Here is a 26008-nt window from a genome sequence, read left to right as displayed (position 1 = left end):
TCTCTGACAAAATAAGAAATCAGGTTCTTAAAAGGTTAAGTACAATGAGAAAAAAAGATAAGAAAAACTAAGGGCTCTTTACAAAAAATTTATTTATATTTCTTCTTTACATAGCTTGATTTATGAAACTAAGTACACTTAAAACTAGTGCATGTATGCAAATATCAAATAATAACCTTTATGCTTAAATACAAATCATATGTAACAAATCAGAGTTTCATAGTTTTTTTTTTTTTTGTCTTCATTTAAATCCATCTTTGTCAGTTGTTTAAAAAAAATGATTGGCCTTGAAAATTACTCAAAAGGCTTACATGATCTAGAGTGGAGGTACTGATGAATGAAACAACATGGCGCACTCAAGCGTACATTCAACAGATGTATGGTATACAGCATACAGAGTGAAGCACACATCACACAGCTCAGCAGGTACAGCCATCTGCAACCTGTCCTTACAGAACTACTACAACTTGGGTATCTGACCTTAATTTGGTTTAGGACAATTCATACTAGTTTTAAAAACAATATCACCCACACCAAAACTGAAAAAAAAAAAACCCACACTGGTTTGAATTTTTTTTTTTTCATACAGAACAATAAGTGCATTCATTGTTTTTGGTGAAATGATCAGTGAAAAATAATAACAGTAAACAGATCATAAATCAAATACGCCAGCTAAATACATTCACCAATGAAAGCAGTAGGCCAATGTAGCCTCTACTGCATGATATTGGTAAGACGAGGCTTAAGTCACCATCAGTGGGAATTATCCAGTAATAAATATGTTATACGATAAAATAAAAGAAAATAAATTTTGTAACAGATATTCTTAAAGTATAAATAAAGTTTAACTGAGAGAAAACAATGGCTATCTGGACAAAAGTCTCTTTTTATTGAACCTTTCTTTGATGATGAGAATAGCTTAAAATATATAACTTTGGCTTGGGATGAAGCCCCTCCCGCTCATGGAGGGATTTCCCAGCAGCTATTTGGTCAGTATACATCTGACCATTGCATCAATGGTACACTGAACAAAGAAACTTTGTTCTTTACTCCTTCTAGTGAAACAATGTTGCAAAAATAAAGGTTTTCATCACTAACAATAAACCACTAGCAGAAAGAGTGTGGCTTAGTGGTAAAATGAGAAGTCTTTCAAATGAAAACTGACAACAAATACATGGCTATGAAGAAATCAAACTAGTTTCAAACATCCCAAATGATGGCATCAAACAATCTTCAATGTAGCAAAGCCTTTAAAATTTGAAAACGGAGGGCTACGGTAGCTGAGGATCATAAGAATGGAGTGGTGTCATATTCACACTGTGTGTGAGCTCCAGGCCCACAGAAGAGGTACCTTCAGAGTCCATGTCTCGCCAGGTCCACTCTCCATGGCCAGTGATATGTCCTAGATGAGCAGAGGGCTCTTTGGCCCCTCTAATTATCAGACCAAACCTGAGTCTTTGGCCATCTTGTAGAAAATTCCCTTCTTGGCAATTAAACTGGATGGAGAATCAAATTCTGCCATCTGGCCTTTATCGAGAACCAGCACCCTTTTGAAAAAAATATTAAATATTTATTAAATATTATTAGAATAAAACATTGTTTTATATTATATTTTATTGTTATTTATATATTTTTCAATTCATATTTTTGCAGATTCATTATTCCAAAAACAAAGAATAAATATAAAGATTACCTTGTGTAGTCCATGATGGTGTTGAGGCGATGTGCGATGGTCAGAACGGTGCAGTCCTCAAACTGAGTTCGGATAGTGGACTGTATCAGATTGTCCGTCTCCAGATCCACAGCTGCAGTGGCTTCATCCAAAACCAGAATCTTGGTTTTCCTGAGGAGAGCTCGAGCCAGGCAAACCAGCTGCCGCTGACCCAAACTGAAGCCCAGAAAATCCAGTAAGAAACAATCAGATCAGGTATTGGAGAACATTGCCAAGAAGAGGGAGGAATCTTGTCAAGAGTTTGTACCTGAGATTCTCTCCACCCTCTGAACACTCATGGTTGAGTTTGTCAGGCAGGCCAGACACAAAGTTCTTGAGATGTGCGAGTTCCAGAGCTCTCCACACCTCCTCATCAGTGAAGCCATCGAAGGGATCCAGATTCATACGCAAGGAACCTGAGAACAGCACTGGATCCTGAGATAGTAGGGCAAGGTGGATATAAATATAAAAGACAAACAAAAACAGTGTAGTTCAGTTTTCATTGGCAAGTTAACTGCAAAAATAAAATCATTATATTCTGAAAGGAAAACGACAGAGGCCCGCACATGACATGCAGGAAAAAAAAGGAAATTGTGTGCACAATTTGCTATTTTGTTCCCTCGATTTATTAAGTAGTCAGCACGATTTAATAATTCCCTCAATTTATAAATCATGTACATGATTTAGCAAATCAAGGGAACAAATTATTAAATCGTGCGCATGATTTATAAATCGAGGGAATTAATTAGTAAATTGTGCACACAAACTTTTTTCCTGAATGTCATGTGCGGGACTCCATAGAAAACAATGATGTGACAACTGTATTTTTGATAACAGCAAATGAGTGACTTAAATGAGTGTTTATGTCTACTCAAGCACGATACCTGGGGAATGATTGTAATTCTGGATCGTAGCTCATGCAAGCCCAGCTCAGCAATGTTCACTCCATCTATACAGATCTCCCCCTGAGCTGCCTCAATGATGCGGAAGAGCCCTAATGTTAGAGAGGACTTTCCTGCTCCTGTCCTACCCACAATTCCCACCTAAGCAAAACACACAAATACATACATTATATATGTGTGTATATATACACTCACACACACACACACACACACGATTGAGAAAAATTATAGGAAAAATAAGTGAAAAGATTCCTAAATGATCATTGTTTATTGATAAAGTCAAAGCATGAACAGATTTTGGATATTGAAATGGTTTCACGCACTTTTTCTCCTCCCTCAATGTTGACCGAGATATCACAAATAGCCAGCTCTAAGTCCTCTCTGTATCTCAAGCCAAAGTTGCGGATTTCAATGTGACCAATGGTCGGCCAGCCGGCAGGCAGAGTTGAATGCTCCAACCTCCATTCAGCCTGTGAACAGACACATCAATACAGCACAGACCAATCACATCTCAACAATCCATCTTTAACATTGAAACAAGAAGTAAATGAAGTTAACCTGAAATACTTGAATTTGTCACGAACTATAACATTTCATAGCAGACATCTAATACTGTTTTAATCTGCTAATATTTCTAATTACACTACCGTTCAAACACCAGGGCTGTGTTTATTTTACAGTAAAAAAGTAATATCTTAAAATATTATTACAATTTAAAGTAACTGTTTTCTATTGTAATATATTTTAAAATGTAATTTATTCCTGTGATTAACGCTTAATTTTCAGCATCATTACTCCAGTCTTCAGTGTCACATGATCCTTCATAAATCATTCTAATATGATGATTTGATGCTTAAGAAACATTTTTATTATTAATATCAATGTTGAAAACAGTTGTGCTGCTTAATATTTTTTTAAACATTTACATGTATTTATTGTCACTTTCAATCAATTTAATTCATCCTTAATGAATAAAAGAATAACTTTCTTAAAAAAAACTTTTTTTTGACTGACCCCAAACTTTTGAATGGTAGTGTATATGATTAAATGTAACATTTAATAAGTGTATGTAATACACATAAATAATATGGCATATTTGTACTTTAAAAAATTTATCTGTCACACTGCAGGTCCATTTATCATGAACTAATAAAGATTTTTTTTTTTTTTTTTTTTAGAAATGATAAGACTTGACCAGTGGTCAAGTTACCAAATGGTAAAGATTGAACAAGATCTCAGTTAGATATACACATTCCCTTTACACATTAATATAAATTTTAACCTAAAATCCTCATGTTGGCAAAGAAAAAGTCCATGGAAACGTCAACTTTCTTGAAACTAGTGCCTCATCCTGTACATAAACTATTCCTCGCCCCTCCCTGTGCGCTAACTGTTCTTATCTCTCTAGTACAGTGTGAGATAAAGAAACAGGGCTAATCACAGATTGGACTCTACAGAAGTACAGCATGAACACACACAATCTGCCTGCTGGTGCACTGACCTCTTTCTCTGTATCTCCATATTCCTTCACCCTCTCCACCGCTACTATGTTAGTCTCCAGCTCAGAGGACATCCGCACCAACCAGTTTAGAGATGCTGTGACCTGTGTGAAATACAAGAGTAGTAAGAATTTGGATGGACATCTGCCCTGTATCTCAACATTTGTAGATGTCAGACTGACCTGTAGCGCATAGGAGATGGAAAGCCCCATGATTCCTGGACTCAGACTGTCCCTAGCCATCACAGCAAAAAGCGCTGCAAATGTCACAATACAGTTCCCCACAAACTCCAACCTCACCGCCAGCCATCTGCAGGACACAGAGGCACAAAGACACAGAAAACATCAACTTTCTGAACAACAAAACACTAATACATCTTAGTTAATGAGACCTAATACAAAAAAAAAAAAGTTCTCACCGGTTAGCTACAATGCTGGGGAAATAAGCTTTTTGGTTGTAGTCCACTCTGCCGTCACTCTCCCTGATGAAGCGCTGCTGCTCTCCAAATGCTCTGATCACACTGGTTCCCAGCAGCGTCTCATTGAAGTGCGTATAGACCGGAGAGCGGCTCACAGACTCCAGTCGTTTTAGTTGCCGGGAAGACGCCACATAGAAACGCTAACAAAAACAGAAAGACCACATTAGAGCAGCTACTCTATCTCTCTCTCTCTCTCAAATCTTTTCTATTTGAATGTAAAATACTGATACAACATTATATTTTAGCCTAAAGAGTTGCTAGCCTATCCTAACAAGCATTTGCAAGGTAAAATAACTGACTGACTTGTACATAGAAGTACAGCAGGCCCAGAGGGGGGATGATGATGGCTACCAGCGGCGTGGCGATGAGGATGACAGCACATGAGCCCAGAACATTAAACATGGAGCCCATGAACATTTTTATGATGCTAGGGATGACCGAATCAATGGTGTCTGTCTCTTTGGCAAATCGATTGACCAGGTTGCCGCTGGGTGTGCGTTCGAAGAATGACATGGGCGATCTCAGGACATTGTAGAGCATTGTCTGGTGCAGGTAGCGGGAGGCTAAGATCCCACCAATAGACACCGCCACAGAATAGCCGAACACTGCAATGCCTGCCACAGAGAGAAAAGAAAAAAAAAAAGAAAGAAAGAAAAAAATGTTATTTCAGAATCAGATTAGTTTGTGGACTAATTTACTAAAATAATAATAAATAAAATATACATATATAAAAATGAACTATACAGAAGTAAAACAAAACAAAATTTGGATACAAAAATGTTTAATTGCACTAACTGAAAAAAATGCATTAAATTAACAATATTAGGGGCTGTAATTTAACATGTTAGTATTTTTAATTTGACCACCAGCAAAAAGTTTAATTGAAAACATTTCTTACACAATTTTATATTTAAAATTAATTCAACAAATTTTCACTATTTTCAAAATATTATGTTTTGTTTTTAAATACTATCATTATTAACTGGCAGTTACATTTAACCAAGTGCTAATGAAATAAAGATTTAAAAAATAAAAATAATTTTTGAAAAGCAAGTTTTATTATTAATGATTTATTATTGTTTATAAACAAAATTCTGAAATGTTTTCAATTGAAATATTCACAGAACTGAAAATATTCATGTTAAACTTTTTTTTTCTTTTTGCAATTCAATATGGACAATATTAGTATACCAAATAGCTATGGTGTATGAATATATCCATATAACTACATCTAAAAGCTTTACTATGGTAAAACGTTTAAGAAAGTTGTGTAATGCACTTGACCTTGAGTAAAAGTAGTCAAATTAACAACAGCGTTCAGGAATTTAAAATGCAAATTTATACAAATCATACACAACCGACTGAATATCAGTCCTTTTAAAAATCACCTTGTGAGAGTCCCAGGGCTCCATACACCCCTAAGCGCATCTCTCTGTTGGGCTGAGTGTTGTTGATAACAGGGTCATCTGTCCAGAGACTGAGCCAGTAGTTTGAGGCCAGAGAGGACAGGTGATGACAGAAGAACAGAAAGACACTGAAGATGGACAGCGGCAAGCCGATAGCCTTCATGTACTCCCAAAACACAGACAGCTTCACCTGCACAACAAACATCATTCACTAAATCTCAGAATCAAAAGGAACCAGTTAGTTTCAAGTGACACAAATTAAGCCTAGACATGATTTTGAGAGAAACTACTGAACATAATCAAGAACAAACAACATGTCCTCAGGGAATCATGCTCTCACATCCTGACATAGAGAAGGCCGAGTCATACCCTGCCAGTGTTGGCCTTGTCTGCCTCAGTCAGTCGGGCAGATTCTGCAGATTTGGTCTTCTTTGCGTCAGCAGCTTCGTTAGGTTCAGTCTTCTGTATTTTACCTGTGCCTGCTGCATTAAGAGCGTTCTGACTCTCCCTACAGGACACAGACAAACACAAGGCTAGTCAATCATGTCAAAATATTATTAGTACATGACTTAAACATTAAGTGGTTGTTACATATTAGATGGTGTCCTAATCAACCGTAACAAGAAATTATAGTATCTAGCACAAACGAGTGAGTGTGCATATCTGATGCACTGGGTTTACATGGTTTTGTTCTTGGTTTTCGTTCTGATGGGCAGCATTTGGAATTCATGAGAAATGTAGCAACGAATGATTCACGGACTCATGGTTTGGTCACAACGGTTCTCACGCAGGAGGAAATTACCAGTGAATAACCAGTTACGTTTCCACACTAAGCTGTCATATGACATCAAAAGACATATACAGAATGTAGCTCACAAATCATGACTCACTGCTGAACAAAGAAATGAACTACTAAAGACATCAGGGATCCCTTACCCCAACAAGGCAGCAGGCCCCCCATTCTCGAGTCCTTTCCGTGGGACTGAATCTGTGGATGAGAAAATATTGACTAAATCAGACAGAATTACATTAGAATTACATGCTTCATGCCATTCCATGTCCATACTTACACCACTGACTCCATTCTAACAGAACTCAATCATTCTCACTATTATATATATAGAAGTCATGTCATTCAAAAGCACCTATGCAACAACAACCTTTTTTCAACATTTTTTGTAATCACACAGTGACTAAAGTGTTGGTCTGCCCTTGAGTACAAACGTCTACATTTAAAATGGCATTAAAAGGCAATAATAATTTGCTTCTAAGCAACCACACCTCTAAGGCCAAATTAATTGAGAGACAAAACCACAAACACTAAAGCAATGTTTATAGTCTCAGAGGTGTTGGTTATGGTTAGAAGAATCACCAGCAGGCTGTGCTGTAACAGTTCCCAGCATCTCAGACACAAGTCAGGTGGATGGAGAACTGCCACAGTGACAAGACTGGTGAAGGTCAAAAGGTTGAAGCCCATTCACAGTGCTCCATTCTAGCAGAGAGTGATGAGTGTAAATGTCCTACACACACTACAAACACCTTTCCCAGAAATGAAATGATCTTATTTACAAATATCATGTGTCAAATGAATGCTATTTTAATTTGTGAATTTTAAAGAACTGTAATAACTTAAGCCCTGTTTCCACCGCAGGAACTTTCCCTAGGAACCAGGGACTTTGGGGTGGCACTTGGTGTGTTTCGACCACAGGAAGATGGGTCTAAATAAAGTTCAGGGTAAAAATTCTCCCCTCAGAAAGTACCTGCTCACGAGGTAGTACATTTTCAAAGTTCAGGAACTTTCGGGGGTGGGACTTGGGTGCAAAACATGCTGACTGGTTGAGTTCACGCAGCAAAAGCCTGTTGCAGTGCATGCAGTAAGAGTTTGCTATTCGAATCAACACTGAAGTTTAAAAATACGACTGATGAACTGACGACGAGGTTCAGGCTTTATTAACCTACATATATGCAGAGGACGAAATCCAGCAGGATCTGGAAAGTTGCGTGCAGTCCTACGCCACCAGACTAATCTTCATGGTATACTTTAAACTGCTATAGAAACGCAGACAGCAACAGGTTTGGGGGGGGAAGTTCCTAGGAAAAAAAGTTCCTGGGACGAATTGTTCTGGGTAATTTCCATAGAAACAAGGCTTTTTATACTTTATATTTTATATATTTAAATTATTTTAGACCATTTCATTAAAAGCAGCCTGTGATGGCATAAATATGTTGAATTAAATGACTTTTGATGTTAAAATGCAAATGTAAAAATGTTCAAATGTATGGGGTCAGTAAGATTATCAAGAAATTATTACTTTTATACAGAAAGGACACATTAAAATGATTTTTAAAAAAGTGACAGTACAGAATTACAAAATATTTCTATTTCTATTCAACAAAAAATCCTGAAAGTTTCCATAAAAATATTAAGCAGCAAAACTGTTTTCAACATTAATAAGAAATGTTTCTTGAGCACCAAATCATTAGAGTGATTTCTGAAGGATGTGAATTCAGCTTTGTAAATTATAAAAATATATTAAAAAAAGAAAACATTTATTTTAAATTCTAATAAAATCTCAATATATTAGGGTTTTTACTTTATTTTTGCTCAAATAATTGCAGCCTTGGCAAGTATAAGATTCTTCTTTAAAAAAAAAAAAATCTTACCAGCCACAAACATTTGAATGATAGTGTATGTTCTCAAAAATTCTCATTAAAGCACATTTATGTTGTGTGCATATTATGCGAGTTATGTAGTAACAACTAGTCAGTTCCCTCATCATTCGGCTCTCAAGTAGATATGCGATCAAATTATATTACTGTGAAAAGGAGTACCACTTACTCCATCAAAATGGAGCACAGTGCAAGGATGTGTAACAGGTAAATTTAGGGTTGTGAGCTATAGTCCAATGGTAATGAAGTGGGAAAGTACTAAAGAATCTAACTCATTCTGGACCTTAAATATTTCAGGCCTCAGACCAGCATATTAAGCCCTACTCTGTCATGCAGTACATGCAGACCTATTCAATTTATATGGCCTGGGGACCAATTACACCCTCAAACCTTCAGATTTCCCTTTTTCGTCCTCTGTCTCCCCTCCCTCTTCTGAAGAGCCAACAGAGGGGACACAAAAACATAGGAAAACATGGAGATGAAGACATACAGACAAACAAAAAGATTTTTCTCTAGATGTGGATTACTTGGGATGAAAAAAGATCACACGCAATGTGAACAATAGTAATCATTCAGAGGCAATGGTTTTGTGAAAGGACAGATGCATGAAAGCATGAAAGAAGTACAGGCATGGGGAGACCAGCCTCACCTCCCACTGACTCCTCCTCCTCCTCTTGCTCTGTGTTGCTGTAGGTATGCAGGAACTCAGCGAAGGCGCCCTGTCTGTCCAGCAGCTCGGTGTAAGAGCCCATCTCTGTGATTTCTCCATCCACCATCACCAGGATCAGGTCAGCCTGGGGCAGGAAGCTCAACCCATGGGTCACCAGAACCCGAGTCTGAAAAAACACCACGTGTGATGTGAAATGTCTATAAGAGATGTATACATATTTAGATAATATATGGGAAATGGCCTTACTCTGCCCTGTAGCAAGCCCTGAGGTCCGATGACCTTCTCAAAGATGTGTTTTCCTACATGGGCGTCCACGGCAGAGAGCGGGTCATCCAACAGATACACAGCACAGCTGCAGTACACAGCCCTGGCCACACTCACCCGCTGTTTCTGACCTCCAGACAGATTCACGCCCTAAGATTACAATGTCACACGATTAACCCAATTACCTGTTATTATATATTTAAATCAAGACACCAGAGGTGAATAGGGTAAAAAAATCCTATTCTTTAATCACAGTACATTGACAATTGTTTTGTATTACAAGTTTTCTGAAATGTTCTGTTTAAATATGCAAATGATACATTATCTAAATAAATATATAGTAATTTGCATACATTTCCATAATAAAACTCTAAACATTGAATAAAGCCAGTTTCAAAATTGTTTCATTTTGCTGACATGCTGTCAAAAGCCAGGGGAAAAAAAATGTTTTTAAGAATAAAATGTTGTGTGAAAAAAACAAACCCCTTTATAGACCTCATGTAGACCCACCCATTTTCAGCACTGCGCTCGTTGTGTTCTGTCTTCCGGTTTGTATTTCCACAGGATGAAGGTAGGATCGTATGGATTTATGAATGAACCGGTCATTTTAAAATCTTCCCGGTCTACCGACATTTGCTATGATATCTGCTTTAAACATTACAATGCTCATGATAAACTCATAATTTTTGGTCCCAAATTTGTATCAATTTTACTGGTAGTCCACTGTATGACGAATTTTTGGGTATATGTCGTCACAGTTTACTTTATTTTGCTATCCTCACTTACATAAATGAACTATAGTGTCCTGCACCCACTAGTAAAAATATACCAAAAATATCAAAAACGTCTGAATAATTTTAGGTTTGACTGTAGATAGGAATAATAATGAGAAGCTTGTGGGTATTTGTGTGAGAGAAAGTGTAAGAATCATTCTAAAATCTATGATTACCTTCTCCCCAATCTCCGTTGAGTCTCCTCCAGGTAGGATCTCCAGGTCTGGTAGGAGAGCACAGGCCTCCACCACTTTCTGGTACCAGCTGTCTTTGCTTTCGCGACCAAACAAGATGTTGTCTTTGAGGGTGGCGTTCTGGATCCATGCTTGCTGAGGCACGTAAGCCACAGAGCCCTGAAAAACAGTCAGACACTCAATGTATCTCTTTACTATCCCATTATTAGAGTTATCAAAATACACAGTGGGGACCAATTTGAAAATCGGACATTTTTCTCTTATATCTTTATTATCTTTTATTTAAACCTTAAATATCTTGAAATTGTCTTTAAGAAATCAAAACAAAGAAAAGTTATGACATGCAAAGTCAAGCATTTCAGATTCTGCACCATTCTAAATCAAATAAGTATATTTGGGATATTGATCATGTGATGGTCAGATGTTCTTGCTTCAACTGAAGCACAAGATGCTTTTTGGATTATTTTCAAATCATGTGGAGTTCATGCAGCTCAAGTGCTGCTGTCATTAAAGGGCTAGTTCACCCAAAAATGAAAATAATGTAATTTATTACTCACCCTCATGTCGTTCCACACCCATAAGACCTTCGTTAATCTTCAGAACACAAATTAAGATATTTTTGTTGAAATCCGATGGCTCTGTGAGGCCTGCATAGGGAGCAACGACATTTCCTCTCTCAAGATCCATTAATGTACTAAAAACATATTTAAATCAGTTCATGTGAGTACAGTGGTTCAATATTAATATTATAAAGGGACGAGAATATTTTTGGTGCGCCAAAAAAACAAAATAATGACTTATTTAGTGATGGCTGATTTCAAAACACTCCTTCAGGAAGCTTCGGAGCATAATGAATCAGCGTGTTGAATCATGATTCAGATCGCGTGTCAAACCGCCAAACTGCTGAAATCACGTGACTTTGGCGCTCCGAACCACTGATTCGACACAAAAGATTCATAACACTCTGAATCTTCATGAAGCAGTGTTTTGAAATCGGCCATCACTATATAAGTCATTATTTTGTTTGTTTTTTGGCGCACCAAAAATATTCTCGTCCCTTTATAATATTAATATTGAACCACTGTACTCACATGAACTGATTTAAATATGTTTTTAGTTCATTAATGGATCTTGAGAGAGGAAATGTCATTGCTCCCTATGCAGGCCTCACTGAGCCATCGGATTTCATCAAAAATATCTTAATTTGTGTTCTGAAGATGAACGAAGGTCTTACGGGTGTGAAACGACATGAGGGTGAGTAATAAATGACAATATTTTCATTTTTGGGTGTACTAACCCTTTAAAGGGGAAGAAATCAAAGGCATTATGAAGTTCAAGTTCAACTTTCATTACATTCTTAAGAAGCTAATTTAATGTAATAATGTAATAAAATATTATTAAATATTTAATGATAATATTTTAATATAAAAGGGGATGTTTGGTCCTGATAACATAGCGGATACCATATTTAATATATAGTAAATTACATTTAATACATAATAAAATATTAAAATTAATATTTATTAATGAATTAATAATGCAAAATAAAAGCATTTTTCCTAGTGGTCTAAGCCCCAGTGTATATTCTATTAAACTTCAAAGACACTGTTTTCACATTTCACATTTTTCAAAACCATTTCAGGCGATCTTACTATTAAAAAAAAATACAACATGTAGTAGAGTTGGGGTACTCAAACTCATAATCGAGTCCAATTTTCATTGAACTCGGACTTGTCATGCACTCGGATGAATTTGTACTCGGACTTGGACATTTTGGACTCGGTAAATTTCCCAGAGTACAGTCAAATCAGGGCACTGAAGGACACAATATAGTATTATTCAAAAACTAAACTAAACTACTTAGATTGTATTGTTGCAGCATTGAGCATTGTAGCCAATCGCAGACATAAGTTGAGCGCGTGAACACTGTTGGCCCATCAGACTGATCAGAGGCGTTTTAGAGACACCATGCAGAGAATTCGCTCAAAATGTATGTGTTCAGAATAAGCACAAGCTTTATACTTTCGCAAATCCCCTCATAACCAGCAAAGTCTACTCTAGACGCAATGTAAATAAGAGATACACCGTGCAGTGTGGACTACTTCACTGTTTATGACAAGTGTTTTCATGAGAGTGCAAAACATAGTAAGTAAGTGACGGCTTATAGGGAACGCTATTGACAATCAGCATAATAGTTTTGTTTTTTATGGTGCTAGAAGACCAGTAGTCACGTTCACAATGCAAAGTTTTAAGAGTGATAACTGCATTTAAATGTGGGAGTGAATCCGCTAAATTTTTGTTCTGTGTAAATCATGAAATTGCGACAATTGACATAGTAACATAGCAACATTTTTGTTTCTCGGGGCTGTTAACAAGAAACATGAAGGAAACAGTTTGGATATGTAATCTACAAAAATAATGGCATGCATTACTGTAAATCCTATTAACCAGCATTATTAATCGCAATGACAGTATCAAGGGAAAAAAACATTTGTCATTGTTCTGCTTATACATATAACCTGCCTCTTTTGAACTTTTTTGCTTTAAAACCAATGTTTGATATGAAGCTAGTATAGTTGCTGATGACAATAAATAAATAAAATAAAATAAATAAATGACAGGATGTAATGTTATCTTGGAACGAAGTTGTTGTTAGAACCTCTAAGCTATTTCACATGACAGATGTTTATTATGTAGTAGCCTAGTCCATAAGACAAAATACAAAAACAAAATATGATCTATGACAGTTTTTTTGTTTTGTGATGGTTATTCATGAGTCTCTTGTTTGTCCTGAGCAGTTAAACTGAGCTCTGTTCTTCAGAAAAATCCTCCAGGTCCCAAAAATTCTTTGGTTTTCCAGCATCTTCTACATATTTGACCCCTTTCTCTCAGAGATTGTATGATTTTGAGATCCATCTTTTCACACTGAGGACAACTGAAGGACTCAAACACAACTATTACAAAAGCTGCAAACATTCAGTGATGCTCAAGAAGGCAATATCCATTGAGAGCCAGGGGGTGTAAACTTTTGAACGGGATGATTGGTCTAAATTGTTCATATTTTGTTTAAAAGTTAATTTGTTCATTTAGTACTGCCTTAAGGCTAAATAAGATTATCATGTAAAAAAAAGAAAGAAAAATGTACACCACCACCATCATGTTCAAAAGTTTACCCCTGGCTCTGAAACGGTTAGTTCACCTAAAAATGAAAATTCTGTCATTAATTACTCACCTTTGTGTCGTTCCAAACCTGTAAGATCATTCCTGAACACAAATGAAGATATTTTTAATGAAATCCGAGAGGTTTCGGTCCCTCCATAGAGATCCAATGCTACTCCAACTACCACTTTCAAGGTCCAGAAAAGTAGGAAAGACATCATTAAAGCACTTCATGGGACTCCAGTAGTTTAACCTCTGTTATTATTTTATCAAGTGACACGAGTGCTTTGTTTGTGCAAAAAAAAAAAAAAAAAAAGACCACTTTATTTACAAAAATATTGATCTACAACGTGCATTCACAAGAGCATCATGACACACATGTTTTGTGTTCATGCGAGAGCTGTCATTGTTGCTTGAACATGCTTTGGATAATATTATTTTGTAAATAAAGTGGTAAATTAAGTTTTTTTGCACAAACAAAGCACACTTCATAAAATTGAGGTTAAACCACTGGAGTCACATGGATTACTTTAATGATGTCTTTACTACTTTTTGGGGCTTGAAAGTGGTAGTTGCATTGGATCTCAGATTTCATTAAAATATCTTCATTTGATTTCTGTAAATGAATGAAGGCCTTACAGGTTTGGAACGACACAAGGGTGAGTAATTAATGACAGAAATTTAATTTCTGGGTGAACTAACCCTTTAAGACATTGTTTTGCCTTCTTGACCATTACCTTGCAGATTCTGCAAGGTGTACATTAGGTAAACTTATGATTGCAACTGTACATTGCAATCGTTTTGGTTAAAATATTAATTTAAGAGCTCAGTGTTGAGCTTACAATTGACCTTTCACCAGAGTTTGATTGACAGGCGAACTGACCAATCACAATGCAGATATCCTCCATTTAGTTTGACAAACAAACCAAACCATTTAGATTAACGTCAGTTTTTGCAGTTCTGATATTTTGCATTCATGTTAAATTCGTGCTATAACTAGAAGAGATGATCAGTTCACATGCTACTTGAACTGAGCAGCTACACATTAAATTGCCACAAAACGGCATTTATTGTTTGAATTTCTTAAAAATGACAAAATTTGAAAGCTAAGACTATTTCATATCGAAAGTAACCTGCTCTTTCTTGTCTGTTGGTGCACTGTCGGCATAGTCTTTGCTTCGCAATGTTTTTTCACTGTGTGAGAACATGATGTGAGGCGTGAGTCGGACATAGCAAAAAGTAACTAAGAGGGGAGGGTCTTTGCAAAAGGTCAATTGCAATTTCAAATAATTTTGGACTCGGCCGGACTCGACTCGGACTCGGCCCTTTTTGGACTAGGACTTGGACTTGATTGGTTAAGGACTTGGACTCGACACAAGCTCGACTCGGACTCGACAAAGGTGGACTCGTACCCAACACTAACATGTAGCGCATGTAGCTTGCGTCTGTACCTTGATTGACACATTTCCTTCTTGCTTCTGCATCTCCCCCAGCAAAGCTGAAAGCAGAGATGATTTCCCCGAACCCACATGCCCTACCACAGCAACCAGAGCCCCCTCAGGGATACACACATTAATCCTGACGAGAGAGAGAAACATGCTGACAAACAGTTCAAACACCATGTGTACATAGGCGGCATTGTGTCAAAAAGGTATAAAGGCGTTTCATTCATTCATTCATTCATTCATTCAGATTTCTTTTTTCACTTCATTGTTAATTGAAGATTATGGGCAAATCCTTTAGTGTGTACTGATATTAACAACTGAATTTACAGTGAACAATGATGCAAGACAAATTACATGGTTTAATGCATGATTTGAAGTAGATAAGGTAGAAATCAAGATAAGATTAAAAAGAAAATTCGGCAGCCCAAATTTCATCATCCTTCTCATTAATATCAATGGAGATTCACCAGATTACATTTCCTCTGGCAATTGACGCTCTCCTGTATCGGGGTTCATGCACATGTACTTGCCTGTCATGTCCTCAGTAGCCCATTTCACTGGTTCTGCTCTATGTAACCGCAATATTCAAGTCAATGCTAAAAGTCATTTTGATGCATTGAATACAGTATAACTACATTTGCTTAGAGTACTGCATAGGGCTGGGAATTGAGAACCAAATTAAAAAAAAAAGCAAATGAATTTCATTACATTGTTATGTGAATGGTTCTTTATTGTAATAAACTGTACTTCAAACAATAGTGAGAAACATTAAAATGTTATCAGAAAAATATTGTATTAGTTTAGTTAGGACTAATGCTTCTGCGAAAGTAATAAAATCATTGTTCATGGAATCATTCATTAGAAGCAGGATCTTAAAATTCCATACAATTCCCATCCCTAGTACTCTATAAAATTGCTATTCATTTTATCATCTAGTACTTGTAAAATGATGTTACCTCTTCAAAGTAGGGGGGTCGTCTTTAGACCAGCTGAAAGCTCCGTCCACAATCCTGATGCAGTCAGGAGCTGAATGAGCAGGAAACAACAATGAAGTCTCTTAAGTGAACATCAAAACCCATGTGATGACTTTAAACCCACAGATTCATCGAACAGCTGTGTTACTCTCTCATACAATACTTTTTTCTGTCTGTTTTGGGACTGCAGAGCTTTGAGTCAAACAAGCAAAGCATCTTAAAAAAGATGCTGAACACGGCACATTGGTTTTATTGTAAATTTGAACTGCTTGTGAATCACTGGACTTACATCCAGTGATGGCTGTCCGCTCCACACTGTCTTCATCCAACTCCTCATGGGACAGAAACACACGCAGACGCTTCATAGACACACTGGCCTAAGGAGGCAATAGATTTCTCAGTCAGAAATCAAAATTAAAAATTTCCTGGATCACCGTATTAACACTCATCTTGCTTGAGAAGATGCTCTGGGTCCAAAACCTTTTGAGCTATCATAACATAAACCATATTCTTATTATGACGTTTACATGCAGCTTAAAAAAAGAGAGAGAGAGAGAAAGAAAAAGACAGTAATACCTGCACCATGCTGCTGATGACCATGGGTAACATATTTAGAGGGAAGCGCAGGATGTTGAACAGAGCCAGAGAAACAAACGCCTTCTGCGCATCCAGAATATTATGTTCATCCACTAACACATATACCGCAAACGTGGAGAGGGCAACCTTTGTGAAATAAACAAGATCACATGAGTAAATGTCTCCACACCATGAGGTTAGAACTCTAATCAAATGATGCACTCAAAGGCACCACCTACCAAAAATGGTGCGCAGACCCAAGTAAAGGTGGACACGGCACCAAGGTAAGCAGTCTTCTTCAGCACCTGCAATTCACTCTCTCGGATGGCAGACACTTTATCTTTGAACGCCAGTTCCCATGCGTAGAGTTTAAGCACTTTAATGCCATTTAGCACCTCGTTCATAAGCTTGATCCTATTGTCTTTGCTTTTCATTTGGGCAACCTGTGAATGAGTGTGTCAGATTAAACAATGATGATCACATGATTAAAGAAATTGAAGCTAATAAACCTGTCGAGCAGGAAAAGAGGTTAAAAACCTGGTAGGTTTTAGTTTTCATGGCAATGACTGCATTTATGGGAACCATCAGCACCATCACAGCAATTCCAGCAAGCACAGAAGGACCCAGATTCTGATAACAAGAGAGCAAAAAAACAGGTATTTGTGATGTATAATGAAACGAGCACACAAATTAAACAAGCCAAGACCCCTTTGTTTGGACACATACCCGCCACAGGAAGTAGAGGGCCAGGATAACTTGCAGAGGTGCCGACCAAATCATGTTGATATAGGTGATGAGGTCCATAAACCGCTGTGCATCTACAGACATCAGATTCACAATCTCTCCGACAGTGGATGTTCGACGGGCAGCATTGGTAATAACCAAGGCCTAGACAAAATCAAGGAAAACATTATAATTCTACACTACCGTTCAAAAGTGTGAGTCAGTAAGATTTTTTTTTTTTTTGGAAAGAAATGAATACTTTTATAGTGTTTATTTAGTTTAAGCAAAATCAAATAGAGATGCTGTTTTGTATTTTCTTGTTTACCAAAAAATTATCCACAAACATATGAAGCAGCACAAATGTTTTCAACATTGATAATAATAATAAATGTTTCTTGAGCATCAAATCATCATATTAGAATGATTTCTGAAGGATCATGTGACACTGAAGACTGGAGTAATGATGCTGAAAATTCAGCTTTGCATCACAGGAATAAATTACATTTTAAAATATATTACAATAGAAAATAGCTTTTAATAATAATATTGTTTTTACTGTATTTTTGTTCAAATAAATGCACCCTTAGTGAGCATAAGAAACTTATTTCAAAAACATTTAATTTAAAAAATCTTGCCAACCCTAAACTTCTGAACTGCAGCGTATATGCAATTTAAAAGTCAGATTCTGTATTGTATTAAAAAAAAATAATTTCAATAAATAAAATGGTTTTTGTTCTGGGAGTTGAAGTATGACACATTCACATTGGACAATGCATTATTCGAAGTTTTTTGCTCTAAATGTGAAGAAAGTAACAAACACTCTCGAAATGTCCACAAACACCTTATTACACCATGTTATACACATTTTATCAATCAAGAGTCCACTTACTTTCCTATATACAGCACCAATGATGGCCGTACGTAACCTCATGCCAGTCACAAAGCAAACGTGAAAATATTTCTGCAGAATGAGGGTTTGCACACAGGTACAAACGAACAGCAGGGTGGTGTAGAAGTAGCCATGCCAAGTGGGGGCACTTGAATCATTCACAAACTGGATCAACAACCTAAGATATAAAAAAATCAAACTAATGTGAGAATAAACTGATACACCAATGCTGTTTCATGTTGCAGCAGAATGCAGTTCTTCTGCATTCAAGTGAAAGTGGACAAACTGGTTAAAGGGTTACTGCCGAGAGTTCAGGTGATATTTTCAGAAAATTAGAGAGGATTTGAACATGGTCCAATGCACAATTTGATGGCATGACTTCTAGCATGCCAAAACTAACTCTCCACTGGAGCTCTTTTTAAGAGCCACAGCTGTTGTTATGACAGTGTGGTGTTCCCACAGTCATTTCTAACCACATGACTGTGAAAACGCAGCGGGAAGGCTTGCACTTTCCCCTGCAGAGTACTATTGCTCCTGAACACAGCACAGATGGGAATAATTACACCTGGAAAACATAAATAGCTCATTTTGATGCTGTAAATTCATACCTGAGAATCTCAGGTCCAACAAACATCAGGATGTCATGAATAATCTTATAAAGAGAGCTGACAAGAAAGTATGGTCCAAAGGTTCGGCAGAGTGCACAGAAGAGAGACGGATCACCAGTTTTCTGAAGGGTTTTCACAAGCAAAATCTCAGACTCCTCTATTGGTTGTCCATCCTTCTTTTCGCCCTTTGCTGCTCGTTTTGGGGAGTAGAGTGTCTTATCTACTGGCCTAACACAAAAACCATAGCCCAACCAGAGGATTAGTCATTTGAGTAGCAAATCCACAGACTTCATTTAAAAAAATACCTATGTACCTCCTTGAGAAAACAAAAAAAAAAAATAGTAACTCCTCAAGTCTAACCTTTTGACCTTATTGCATTCTTGGTCCCAGCGTCGCACTAGCTGTGGCACCACTCTCTGAGATTTATCCTCCATGTTGAGCGACCACAGATCCTTCTCCTCCAGAGGCCTTTTATAACCTTTAACCAATAATCTGAGGCAAAGTCAGGGACATGCATTAACTTTCAAGAAACAACATCCAGTCTGAATATGAGCTTAAAACATTAGCAAAATGTTAGTCAGACTACAACTTCTAGATACCTCAATACATTGGAGGCAATGCACTAACCACTAGGCAATTCTAGATGTGCAGTAATTTATTTTTTATTATTTTTATTTGTTTACCCTGTGATCCACCAGAAAGTGATTTTGGACAGGAACGAAGCTCCCAACTCTGGACATGGATTCTGTAGACAAACATTCATAATATTGGCCATCTATTCAACATCCACTTAATGAAGCATACCTTTACCTTCATTAAGTAAAGTTCACAAACCAAGTCTTTGACAGCCTGTGAAAAGAGCGGAGGCTGGTCGGACAAGCAGGCCAGGATCAGAGAGATGAGCAGCATGGTGTAATATATGTAGAAGGTGGTATATTTGAACACATCCACACTGGCAGGCTGAAAAAAAAGAAAGTTGGATCAAACAACACTTTAAGGCTTTGCTCACATTACAGACAAATCTGATTTGGTTTTTCAATTGGTACTTTAGGACTGACTTTCAGTTTGCAACTGATGAACTATGATTTGCTTATCCAGTTTATTCAATTTCCTGTGCATCAATGATTATGTATCGATTGCTATATTAGTAATGACGTAACAGTCAACATAATACCGAGAGACTTTCTTCTACAGAAACTGAAGAGTAGCTGTCACAGTGGGAAGAGACAGGAAATTTGGCCTGTGCTGTGGTGCAGAACCCACATGGCACATGAGAGATCATGAGTGACAGAGACATTTCGCACATTTGTGAATATACTGCAACTAAAAGTGCTGATTCATTCACTCATGCATAAATTTTGACACAGTGAACATCACATGAGGAAATTTATGAGGACAGAATGAACCAAAATGTGTGTATTCATACGCTGTGCAGTTTGTGTGACATTACATATGCAACACATTCTGAATGACAAAAAAAAACTAGACTGAGGTGAATTTCTCAAAACAACAAAAAAATAATCTGATTTCAAATTACATATGAATGTGGATTGACTGCAGAAAATGTCAGTTTTAACGCAAAAGCAATATTTACTTCATTCAACGCAAGCAGGATCTTGGAGCGAAAGGTGACCGTAGCGCACACTATGGCGATCAGCCAAAAATTGAGCATCACCCCTGAGGACTGGACCCCCTTCATCCGCTCATACTGGATCAAGAATGTAGCCAGCAACTAAAACATATAAAAACATATTAAATTACAAAACGGTTCAGTTTTGTAAACATCAGGCTAATAAAAGTACTTGAATAGACAACTATAAAAATATGACTTCAGGGCGCGTTTGCATAACTTTTTTCCCTTTCCTTGAGGCAAGGAAATAGCAACAAATTCATGTCATTTGAATATGAAATAAATGCAAAGACAAGAGTAAATTACAAGCAAAGTAGTTTAATTCAACACTTCCTTTTGTGAAGAAAAAAAAAGAAAGAAAGAAATGAGAAAGAACAGGTCTCACCATTGTAATGCCAAGCATTGTGGGGCTGACTAGGTAGACTGGGGCTATTGTAGCCCCACGGCTTCTTTCCCAGAAAGAGTAGAAAACATCTGCCCAGCAGATAAGCCATAGGGTAAACCCGATAACCTGTTGGAGGAGAGTCACATGACCTTGTAACAGCTGTTGACCTTGGTAGATTTATCAGGAAACTCCTTTACAAAGCATGCTGCTAGATAAAGCGAGTTGTTTACTGTTGTGTACCGGAATCCTGTTTGTTAATACTCACTGTTTTGGCTCTGTTGAGGTGGGTCATACATATGTATCCACAGTCATGGCTTTTGAGGTATAGGATGTAGAACGGTGCAAACAGCCAGAGGTAGAGGCAGGGTATCCAAACCAGCAGTGTGTTCTGGAAACATGGTGTCAGGTCTGGATTGTGTGTTTGCCATGTTCGGTTCCAATCCTGAAAACGTGAGAAGATAAAGGGGGGTTTCATTCTATTCTGCGTCTTCGGAGATTCTTTGGACGAAACTTAGAAACAAAGTAACAACTGGAGTAGGCAAAGACCTCTTGGCCGAATGGTAAAGCACACAAAGACCTAATGGTGTGTGCAAGGAGCAAACACTCCAGGACTCTTGAGCAGATCTTTTAAAGAACTGAAGTCAAGGACCTGTTCTGCGCAATAGAGAGTCTTCAGCTTCTTGACCAAAAAAAAAAAAAAGTCTCCTTTAAGTAGTGACATCTAAAACATGCCTAAAAAATGAACTGAACCTTTCCTTACAAAGAAAATCTAATCTTGTTCTCAGCAGGGAGAACCTCTTCCCATTATCATGTCTCTGAGGACGAATAATAGATCAATAAACAAAAGGCTAAATTCTCAAGAACAGGACATGAAATGTGATTTTCTTGACATTTGAGCTTTTGAACAGCCTTGACGTCATTTTTTATTTGTAATGACAACAATCTTGTGAATCTTTCAAAACCTTTCACCTCAAATTCATCGTATTTCACCTCAAATTCACCTGACTGTAGCAAGATGTTAAAGTTAATGATCATTAACAACATGTTGATAATATATTTTAATTTGCTGAATTATACCAAAGTTATTCCAGTAAGTATAACAAAAAAGCTACATAATATTTTAATGAGAACTGAACACATTTCCCCTAAAAAAAAAAATTAAAAAAAAAAACATGAAAATGTAAAATATTTTTATTGTATATTGTGTTTATGTCATGGCTATATTTGTTGCACATTAAAATTACAGCATAACAAAGATTGTTAAATTTACTGAATTAATAAAAAGGGAAAAACAATAAGTAAAAAAAAAAAAAAAAAAAAATCCCAGTACAATGACAAGGAAAACATGAAAAAATTTAGACTAAAAATAATTATAATATATTATTTAAATTGTAAATTGTTTAAATGTCATAGCAGTATTATTTGTACCATTATATAATTTTGTAAAAAAAAAAAAATGCTGACATTACTTACTAAATGCATAAAATTAGAAGAACTGTACGTAAAACAAAACAAAATAGCAAAACATTTAAACAGTTAAGTTCAAATGTGCTGACTTGCCATTAAAATAATGTCATAATACGGTTGTGATCATTTGTTTCCAAAATTCTTTAATTTACTTATGTAAGATATTTAATTATATTTACTTTATTATTATTCTTTTGGGATAAACAAGAACAAGACATGTTCACTTTTTTTTTTTTTTATAACTTTACAAACTTGAAAAATCTTTCATTGCATTATATCCTTGAGCAAACAAAGGACTAACTAAGTAAACATAACAGCTGAGAGTATTTCAAGAGAAGCAACACACTTTCTTAGCATGCATGTTATCTGTCAGAGTGATTTATAATTCAATATTTTGGCCCTCTGATCCTGAAGGGCAAATTGACTATCTAAACCTGTCAGGCTACAATTAATACTGTTAATCCACAGACAAGTCAGACCTTCCACAAACTGGAACACAAATAAATAAAGCTCAATTCTTTCCAAATTTGACACATAATTACATAGGTTCTCTAGTTAAAAGGATAATGTCTGGTATGAGAGGAATTAGCTAAACAAAAACAAGTTAGAGCAGTGATAAGTTAACTCTTAAGCTTCACACGGTGATAAAGACACACACTGAGCAGGTGTCCGTTTTATAAATCGCTCTTATATGCGACGGTTAGACTGTCATAGAGAAATATCAACACTACAGAGTATAAGTCCGCAGAGGGTTATGAAATGCATATTTGGTACTTTGCTGTGTGGCTAACCGGTTAGCTTAGCAACAGTGGCTGCGTCTCAAACCCCAGTGAGCTGCCTACCTTGACAGCATTATTCGGCGTTTTAGGCGTATTTAAACCGAAGTGAACTTTTCATGAGCGCATTTGATGCCCGGAAATTATCTGACCCTCGAAACGATCGTTCAAAGACGCCCCAAAAATGCTGTCTAGGTAGGCAGCTCGCTATGTTTTGAGACAGAGCCAGAGTCTCATGCTGTGAAACCCAAACCGGGTGAACCTCGGCAATCTGTTGAAAACAACATACCGTAGGTAAAACATAGTTCATGACGGTAGAACTGTTTATTTACTCACCCAAAACGGATCAGAACCGTCCAAACTGCAAAAACTGTCAATACCCATTCGCCACAGGAAAGATCTCTTATAGCGTGCTGGGTTTACACTGCCTCCGTTTCATAACCACTGCTGTGTGCTATGGTGATGATGGGTACCTGTAAGGAAATAAAATGAAGCATAGAGGGCGCTGTCTCTTCATCAATTTAATAACTGACGTAACGGGAGTCACACACAACAATATGGCAAGCCGGTAATGAGGGAAGTAGCCTGTAAAGCTATACTCTTGTAAAAATTAAATAGGCTAAAATAATCAACCCATTATGCAGGGTTAAATATAACAACCTAGCTTGCTGGGTAAGGTTATCCCAACATGTGTTCTGTCCTATATTTAAACAGCAGCTGACACTAGATAGGCTAGTTCTTATTTATTAGATACTTATTTCAATAGTTACTAGTATTTACTTACACTTGACTAGATAAAAAAAATAGTAAATTAGTTACTAGTAACTTTTTAGACAAAGGATATCCTGAATACAGTGGCAAGAAAAAGTATGTGAACCACTTGCAGAATCTGTGAAAATGTGCAAAATTTTAACAAAATAAGAGAGATCATACAAAATGCATGTTATTTTTTATGTAGTACTGTCCTGAGAAAGATATTTTACATAAAAGATGTTTACATATAATCCATAAGACAAAAAAAAGCTTAATTTATTAAAACAACCCCATTCAAAAGTTTGGAAACCATTGATTCTCAATACTGTGTGTCATTACCTGGATGATCTACGACCGTTTTTATGTTTTGTGATGGTTGTTCATGAGTCTCTTGTTTGTCCTAAGCAGTTAAACTGAGCTCTGTTCTTCAGAAAAATCCTCCAGGTCCCAAAAATTCTTCAGTTTTCCACCATCTTTTGCATATTTGAACCCTTTCCAGCAGTGACTGTATGATTTTGAGATCCATCTTTTCACACTGAGGACAACTGAGGGACTCAAACACAACTATTAAAAAAGGTTCAAACATTCACAGATGCTTCAGAAGGAAACAGAGTCGGATAAAAACTTTTGAACAGGATGAAGAGGTCCAAATTTTTCTTATTTCGCTTGAATATCATTTTTTTCATTTAGTACTGCCCTTCGGAAGCAACAGAAGATACTAGTATGTTTCCCGGAAGACAAATTAAATACAATTTACCTTGATCTTCAAATTCCAAAAGTTTTCACCCCCCGACTCTCAATGCATCGTGTTTCCTTCTGGAGCATCAGTGAATGTTTGAACCTTTTTTAATAGTTGTGTTTGAGTCCCTCAGTTGTCCTCAGTATGAAAAGACGGATCTCAAAATCATTCAGTCACTGCTGGAAAGGGTTCAAAAATGCAAAAGATGGTGGAAAACTGAAGAATTTTTGGGACCTGGAGGATTTTTCTGAAGAACAGAGCTCAGTTTAACTGCTCAGAACAAACAAGAGACTCATGAACAACCATCACAAAACATAAAAACGGTCGTAGATCATCCAGGTAACCACACACAGTATTGAGAATCAATGGTTCAATGGTTTGAACTGGGTCATTTTATTAAATTCAGCTTCTTTTTTTTTTGTCTTGTGGATTATAATGTAAACATCTTTTATGTAAAATATCTTACTTAGGACATTACTAAATAAAAAATAACATGCATTTTGTATGATCTCTCTTTTATTTTTTTTTTTAAATTATTAACATTTTCACAGATTCTGCAAGTGGTTCACATAATTTTTCTTGCAACTGTATATAGGCCTTCTATTACTTTTAGTTTGAGTTTTACTATTTTAGTAAAACTAAAATACTATTTTACTATTTTAGTAAAACTTTATTTAGTTTTAGTTTTACTATTACTTTTTTTTACTTTGATTTACTTTCTCCATTGATTTAACCAATGAAAAATGGCGACAACACTCTTGGAAAAAACGGGCTTTTGGTTGGTTGGTAACCTAGACGTGATTTGCGGGTGGTACATGTCCCCACCACTATTTTGCAACATTTTGCCTCACGGATAGCCTATAATGAAGATGAAACATCCATTTTTTGTGTTAAATAAGAAGCGATCTGGTGCTGGAATGTGTTGTTTTTTAAATCATACCACTGTTATCAGCAGCGGAACGTTTTCTTGTGGCTCGTCTTCACACAGACAAGCGCGTCAATCTATCGCTAATGGTGCTGCGGCAACTCTCTATTCTTTCCAGCGAAATCATTAACAAAATGCACACAAACGTGTCCCTGCTCTTGCCTCAGTTAATGAACATCTTTGGTCTCATTGAGGAAAAAAAAAAAACTAAACGAGGATGGATTAGAACCACTGATGATTAGAACCCGGGACGTCTAAGTTCTACCTCTAGACCACATGGGAAATTTAATTTTTAGTACAGGTCTGTGTATATTTGTATATATGCACTGGGCACCCACCAGAAACAGAAATCGGCGCCTATGTTTTGATTAATATACAAGTAGCTAAAAAAT

At 36.7% G+C, this 26008-nt stretch overlaps 1 protein-coding gene across 2 annotated transcripts; it reads right to left on the bottom strand.

The window, feature by feature from the left end:
* Nucleotides 1-75: 75 nt before the first annotated feature.
* Nucleotides 76-23692, bottom strand: abcc1 (ATP-binding cassette, sub-family C (CFTR/MRP), member 1). Of its 2 annotated transcripts, XM_048196085.1 has the most exons (32): nt 23536-23692; nt 21222-21398; nt 20957-21082; nt 20536-20673; nt 19776-19901; nt 19625-19686; nt 19302-19433; nt 18942-19169; nt 18334-18511; nt 17448-17609; nt 17259-17351; nt 16961-17164; nt 16722-16868; nt 16435-16522; nt 16128-16197; nt 15178-15304; nt 10550-10726; nt 9583-9750; nt 9316-9502; nt 9057-9098; nt 6933-6984; nt 6366-6504; nt 5979-6186; nt 4894-5204; nt 4531-4730; nt 4295-4421; nt 4115-4216; nt 2937-3083; nt 2596-2754; nt 1980-2146; nt 1694-1888; nt 76-1547 (listed from the first exon to the last, which is right to left on the bottom strand). In XM_048196085.1, exons 1-32 carry the CDS (start codon nt 23581-23583, stop codon nt 1439-1441), a joined length of 4596 nt encoding a protein of 1531 aa, XP_048052042.1. In that variant the 5' UTR covers nt 23584-23692; the 3' UTR covers nt 76-1438. The 2 variants fall into 2 exon arrangements, with proteins under 2 accessions (XP_048052042.1, XP_048052049.1); XM_048196092.1 differs by lacking the exon at nt 9057-9098.
* Between the last annotated feature and the right edge of the window lie 2316 nt (nt 23693-26008).

The sequence above is a fragment of the Megalobrama amblycephala genome, linkage group LG1 (assembly GCF_018812025.1).
Source record: "Megalobrama amblycephala isolate DHTTF-2021 linkage group LG1, ASM1881202v1, whole genome shotgun sequence".
Taxonomy (NCBI): Eukaryota; Metazoa; Chordata; class Actinopteri; order Cypriniformes; family Xenocyprididae; genus Megalobrama; species Megalobrama amblycephala.
Note: the sequence above shows the minus strand (reverse complement) of the source record. Positions and strands in the feature narration are given on the sequence as shown.

What these genes read in the sequence shown, in the direction of transcription:
- abcc1 (XM_048196085.1), bottom strand. Translation starts at nt 23,583, where the DNA reads ATGGGTATTGACAGTTTTTGCAGTTTGGACGGTTCTGATCCGTTTTGG. An exon ending in CAACGGAGATTGGGGAGAAG is followed by an intron (nt 9,751 to 10,549) that starts GTAATCATAGAT and finishes TTGTAATCTTAG; the next exon opens with GGCGTGAATCTGTCTGGAGG. An exon ending in CGAAAAAGGGAAATCTGAAG is followed by an intron (nt 6,985 to 9,056) that starts GTTTGAGGGTGT and finishes TCTCATCCACAG; the next exon opens with ATTCAGTCCCACGGAAAGGA.